The sequence below is a fragment of the Myiozetetes cayanensis genome, unplaced genomic scaffold (genome assembly GCF_022539395.1).
Source record: "Myiozetetes cayanensis isolate MyiCay16 unplaced genomic scaffold, myiCay2020 scf27, whole genome shotgun sequence".
Classification (NCBI taxonomy): Eukaryota; Metazoa; Chordata; class Aves; order Passeriformes; family Tyrannidae; genus Myiozetetes; species Myiozetetes cayanensis.
Window position 1 is genome coordinate 6,285,080 of NW_026087488.1, and position 6,274 is coordinate 6,291,353.

At 63.1% G+C, this 6,274-nt stretch overlaps 1 protein-coding gene across 1 annotated transcript; it reads left to right on the forward strand.

Annotated features, from left to right (window-relative positions):
• The first annotated feature begins 3,127 nt into the window (after nucleotides 1–3,127).
• On the forward strand, nucleotides 3,128–5,109 carry HSPB1 (heat shock protein family B (small) member 1). Its single transcript, XM_050321775.1, has 3 exons — nucleotides 3,128–3,646; nucleotides 4,518–4,581; nucleotides 4,782–5,109. Exons 1-3 carry the CDS (start codon nucleotides 3,286–3,288, stop codon nucleotides 4,939–4,941), a joined length of 585 nt encoding a protein of 194 aa, XP_050177732.1. The 5' UTR covers nucleotides 3,128–3,285; the 3' UTR covers nucleotides 4,942–5,109.
• The last annotated feature ends 1,165 nt before the right edge of the window (nucleotides 5,110–6,274 follow it).

Consider the following 6,274-nt stretch of genomic DNA (forward strand, 5'->3'; position numbering starts at 1 on the left):
AGGAGGAGGGAGTTCTGAGGCCTAGGATTGGGCAGGGGGTTTCCCACCCCTGGGGGTGCATCCAGCCATCCTCTGGCTTTGGCATGGCCCCCACCTCTGGGCTGGCTGCCCCCAAGTCCCCCCTGTTCTGGGGCTAAGCAGCTGCTTTTTAAACTGAATTATGGAAAGAGAGAGGCAGGAGGGTCCCGGGCCTGGCCCGCGGCCCTGCTTTTGCAGGACTGTGCTGATTTCCCAAAAAAAAATAGCCCCCCCGGGCGCTGAGGACAGCCCTGGCCCCCCGGGGCGGTGTGTTGGTGTTTAATCCTCGTGGCCCTGCGTTTTCCGGACGGCTGGAGCAGGACAATGGGGATGAGCCTCCCTGGGTGGGAGAGCAGCTGCCCGGATTAACCCGCTGCCCCCGGCTGAAAAGCCAGGCTTTGGCCGTCCCGCTCGGCGCTGGTTTGCGCCAGGCGGGGCCGGGGCATCCTTTGGGCTCCGGCTCAGCTGTGATGCGACAGCCTCGTTAGCCGTGGCCTGATGAACCGGAGGTCTCGGGAGGGCAGAGCTGCGGGAGGAGGGACACTGTGGGCTCATCTCCCAAACCTGGAATGTTGAGGAACCAGGCCCAGCCACGGGCTGAGGATTCACCAGCCCTTGGAGAAAAATCCCAGGCCGTGAGGGGTGCCAGCCCTTGGGTATCCCACCCACCAGCTGGCAAAGCCACCAGCCACCCTCTGTGGTGCCCAGACAAGCAGAGCTGTTAGAAATGGGGTGAACAGGTGAGGAGGGGACTTGTGCACACGTGCCAGCCCCGGGGCAGGGCGGCAGCTCTGGATATCCGTGACTGGTAGGAGGAGGAGACAAAGGGTCCTGCTCCCCCTGGGCCTGGGGAGATTGGAGGACACGAGTTCCCTCAGCATCCCTACGAAACCCCTGAGCTCCGCTGTCCAAAACCACCCCGCCCATCTCCACCTGCTGCCGCAGCAGCCCCCGGGCCCCCCATGGCTCTGTCCCCACCACCGCCCCACGGGGAAGCTCAGACTGGGATACGGGGGGTGTCCCCTGAGACCATCCCAACCCAAGCCACCGGCAGGGGGGTTATTTTACCAGTGGCCGCAGCCCCAGCCCTGCAGCCCCCGGGGCCGCGGCTCCCGAAATCCCGAGACCCGCCTGCAGCGGCGCCGCGGACGAGCCAGCACATCAGGGAAAAATTCCAGTCTTCCTCTTTTACAGTCTCTGTCTCCTGCCGCGGAGGGAGCCAACTGGAACAAATACTCTGTAGAAATACTTCAGTATTTTCCTGTCGCGCGTGCGCTCTCTCTCTGGGTTGTGAGTACAGCTGTAGATGCCGTGAGCTGGTGCAATTATAATAAATATACAGTATATATTGTAAATGACTCTGCTGGGCACTGAGAGGTTTCTTCATGGGGGGAGAACAGCGGGGTTCTCCTGCTCTCTCCACGCAGGATTGGTCCGTCCAGCTCCCTGCAGAGCCTCCTCCTCCTCTCCCCTGTGCCCGCTGTCTCCAGCCGCCCTTGGCTCACTTTTCCCTCTGGCTCCGTGTGGAACAGCGCTGGGCACCAGTTGTGTGTCTGATCCCCCTGAGCATCCCGCTGTGGGGAGGGGGGAACCCTCTAAGAACCTCTCCCTCTGCATCTTTCCCGTCTCCATGCAGTCCCCTGGCTCCCTGCAGCCTTCCCTGCATCCCTCCCTTCGCCTGCAACCTCCCATCTGCATCCCACCCTGCATTCCTGCCTACATCCCTGCATCCCTCCCATCTCTCGCATTTCCCAGCATTCCTCCCTGCATTCCTGCCTGCATTCCTCCCATCCCTCCCACTTCCCAGCATCCCTCCCTGCCTCTTCCTCTGCATCCCTCCCTGCATCCCCTCCATTTCCCTGCATCTCCCGCCTCCCCAGTGCCCCCTTCCTTTCCCGGCTCCCCCCCAGCCCATCCCAGATCCCACAAGGCTCAGCTTCCTGAAGCCCCTTCCCACTCGCTGCCATTCCAGAGGGATGGGCTGGGCACTGCCCCAGACAAAGGACACTCCCAATTTCCCTCTGCAGCATCCCCCCCACATTCCTTACTCCCTGGGGTCACACATCCCTGCTCTGAGTGTCAGGGCTCAGCTGCCTCCCCCTACCTCCTCACTTCTCCAAATCAAAGCCGGGGACACAGCAGGACAGGGCAGAGGGGATGGGGTGCCAGAGGGGATGGGGTCCCAGAGGGGATGGGGTCCCAGAGGGGATGGGGTCCCAGAGCTGCCAGGCTTGCTGGGCTGGAAAACAGCCCTTCCCTGGCATGGGGGCATGGAGTCCTGTGTCCTGGAGATGCTCGTTTGGACATGAGGGCAAATGACTTAGGGAGGGAGCCCCCCTCTCCCAAACAGAGTGTTCTGTCGCCTCCAGCCCCCCCCCCAACTCCCTCCAGCACCCCCAGTCCCCTCCAATCCTCCTGGCCATCTCCAACCCCCCTAACCACATCATCACTATCAGCTCCTCTGCTCCCCACAGGCCCCATCAGATCCTATAAGTCCCCCCCCCACCTCCTACTGATTCCATTGGCCCCCAAGAGCCTCCTCAGCCCTGTGGCCCTCAGGGACCCCCACCCACAGGGGCTGGAGCAGCCTCACCCCAACTTGGTGCTGGGGGTTCCCCACCACAGTGCTGAGCCCTGGGGCCACTGAGGGCCTGGGGGGCTCTAGAACCTTCTGGCTGGTGAGTGACCAGGGGCTGGGGGCTCCAGAATCTTCTGGCTGGTGAGTGACCAGGGCCTGGGGGGCTCCAGAACCTTCTGGCTGGTGAGTGACCAGGGGCTGGGGGCTCCAGAATCTTCTGGCTGGTGAGTGACCAGGGCCTGGGGGGCTCCAGAACGTTCTGGCTGGCAGGTGACGCAGCGCAGGGCCATGCACGGCCTCCTCCACTGACTCATCCCGCCATTCCCGAGGCACTGGCCCAGCCCCAGCTCCCTCCCTACAGGGCCAGCGTGTCCCGGGGATTGTTTTACGGGCAGGCAGGCGGGAAGAGCCCGGGAGCCGCTCCAAGGGCCATCCATCACTCCCAACCAGCCAAGCCTTTCGCGATGAAAGGCGGACGGACACTTCCTTGGCAGGGGGACCCTGCAGGCTGCCAGCCCCCTCCCGCACTGCGGCTGCGTGTGGCCGCCCCAACCCCGGCAAAGTTTCTCGTCCCTTCGCTGGAGCTGCTGCGATTTCCATTAATAGCCAGCTGAGCCTCCCGGCTAAAAATAACCCCCGGCCCTCTTCATAAGGCACCGCCGGCCGGCCCCTGGGCAGCACCACACACCATGGCCGAGCGCCGCGTCCCCTTCACCTTCCTGCGCAGCCCCAGCTGGGACCCCTTCCGCGACTGGTACCATGGCAGCCGCCTCTTCGACCAGTCCTTCGGGATGCCCCACATCCCCGAGGATTGGTACAAGTGGCCGAGCGGCAGCGCCTGGCCGGGATATTTCCGCCTGCTGCCCCGGGAGAGCGCGCTGATGCCGGCCCCGGGCTCGCCCTTCGGGACGGCGCTGAGCCGCCAGCTCAGCAGCGGCATCTCCGAGATCCGCCAGACCGCCGACAGCTGGAAGGTCACCTTGGACGTCAACCACTTTGCACCCGAGGAGCTGGTGGTCAAGACCAAGGATAACATCGTGGAGATCACCGGTGGGTGCTGGGATGGGGGGGTCTGCGGGGGCTCTCGAGGGCGCTGGGGTGAGGCGGCTGCTCCAGAGCTTGCTGGGGGGAAAAGGGGGGGGAAGGCAACGTAGGGCAGGATAAGGGGTGGGAAGAGAGGGAAGGAAAAGCAAAAAGAGGAGATGGAGGGGACAGGTGGGAGGAGAGGAGAGGAAAAAGGGAAAGGGAAAGGGAAAGAAAAAGGGAAAATCAAGGCACAGAGGAAGGCCCAGCACTACAGCTCAGCCTTGGGGTGCATTCACATAGCACAGGGTACAGAGCACCCCCCAGCCCCATATACTGACCCCTCACTGTTGTCCCAGCCAGGACATGGGGAGAGACCCCCTGGCTGTGACCCACAGAGGGACCTGGGGGGTGATGAGCCCTGCAGACCAGGGTGGGTGACCAGCCCCACACTCCCTGCAGAACCCTGGGCAGCTCAGCCAGGGACGCCATGACAAAGTCCAGAGCTGTGGCACAAGGCCAGGATGTGCTTCCTGCTGGGCCAGGACGGTCTGCACAGACTGGGGGCAGTTCCCCAGCCAGAGGGATTTGGGGTGCAGCCCCAGGAACAGGGGGGTGCTCCGTCTCCAGCCTCACTGGCTGTGGGGCCAGGTGGCTGCTGTTGAGTCCCTTCGGCCACCACCAGCTCCTGGCACTGCACTTTGCTCCACTTGAATTTGGGGGATGCTCCCAGAGGGGCCTCACTGCCCCTGGTCCCCCACAGCTGCTTCAGGCTGATATTATGGCAGAATCAGCCCCTCCCTGGTGTCGGCAATGTCGGGATGGGGTGGGAAGGCTGTTCCCCCCAGCTGAGTGTTTGTTTCCTTTCCAACCATCCCGGGGTTTTGTTTCCTTGCAGGCAAACACGAGGAGAAGCAGGATGAACACGGCTTCATCTCCAGGTGCTTCACCCGAAAATACACGTAAGTACCAGGGAGGAGGAGAGTTGGGATCCTGACAGCACCTCGATATCTTTGGGGACCTTTGCCCACCCACCCGTCCCCCTCAGTGCCCACTGGCCAGACTGGGAGTGGGAGAGGCAGCAGTTTGGGGCTGTCACATCCCTGGGGGAGTAGGTGGGGCAGTGGGTGCTGCAGCCCTGACCCCCCCTCTCCTCCCACAGCCTCCCCCCCGGTGTTGAAGCCACGGCCGTGCGATCCTCGCTGTCCCCCGACGGAATGCTCACGGTGGAGGCCCCCCTGCCCAAACCCGCCATCCAATCTGCCGAAATCACCATCCCCGTCACCGTCGAGAGCCAAGCCAAGGAACCAGCCAAGAAGTAGGCGGCACCCAGGAGGAGGAGGAAGAGGAGGAGAATCCGCCACCGCCCCCACCCCCAGCTGCCCCCTCGCACCCGCCCCTTTTACTGTTGATTTTGTACTCGCCCTCTCACCGAGTGCCTTGAATAAATGTGAAGGAACCGACATTAAATGAATAAATGTGAAGGAACCGACTGGTAAAGAAACCCGTCCTCGTGTGTCCCCTGGCACCACGGCCGTGCCGGGTGGGAGCTGCATTGCAGGCACTGGGACCAGAACACTGGGATGGGGCTGCCTGAGGCCAGTGGGGAGGGTGGGTGGGTGGGGTCAACATCCTGAGTCTCCCTGTCCTGGATATCCCACATCCGGGTCTCCTCCATCTCAGCTCTTCACATCCCAGCCTCCAGTATCCCAGGTCTTTACATCACAAGTCTCAAAAATTTCTGGTCTCCAACATCCCAGAGGCTCAGCATCCCAGTTTTCCATAGCCTGGGTCTCCTACATCCCAAATGCCAAATCTCAGCACCCCGGGTCTCACCCTCCCTGGTCTCCACCACTCTGGCTCTCAGCCAATATCAGAATATTTTGGGTCTCCACACCCCAGTGTCACCCACCTGGGTGACATCCCTGAAAAACAAGCAGACCCCCGCCCCCCTCTGGGTCACAGAGGAGCCAGAGGGCAAACAGGGGCTTCGTGGGCAGAATCTCTGCTTGGGGACCCCACAACTCCAGCAATGCAGCCCCTTGAGCCCCAGCCCTGCCAGCCAGTGCTCCCTTTTCCTTCTTCCCATTGTGGTGAGGGCCCAGCTGGGGGCCCAGCTCAGGGGCTGCAGCCGTACTGGGGGGCTGGATTGGGGCAGAGGGGGGGTCGTGGTCTCGGGCTCAGCCCCAGCTGGCCCCGTGCCCCCTGTGCCCCCCGTGCCTCTGGGCAGGACTGGCCCTACATGGCAGAGGTCAGGCCCAGGGCTTCAATGTTCCCACTCCGACAAATCCCACTAATCCCCCCTGAGTCATCCCAGAGGCAGACGGTGACCTGGGAGGAATCCCGTGGCCGCGAGGCCCCTCTCTGAGCTCGGGGGGCTCCACGGGCCCCCCGAACCCCTTCCATCCATCCCCTCTGCCCCAGTAGCCTCGGGGGTGACCAGCTTGGCAGCTCTCAGGCACAATCCCGGGGTCAGTTCCTGCTGCCAGGGGTCACCCGTGTGCTTGGGGGGTCCCCTACGTGCGTGTTTGTGTCGGGGGATGCAAGGCTTTTCCAGCCCGAGCGTGTCTCCAGGGGAAGAAGCCCCTCCAGGAGCATCCCCAGCCCCCTCCCCTCTCTCCCGTGGCCATGCCACAGTGGCTCTCACTTCCCGAA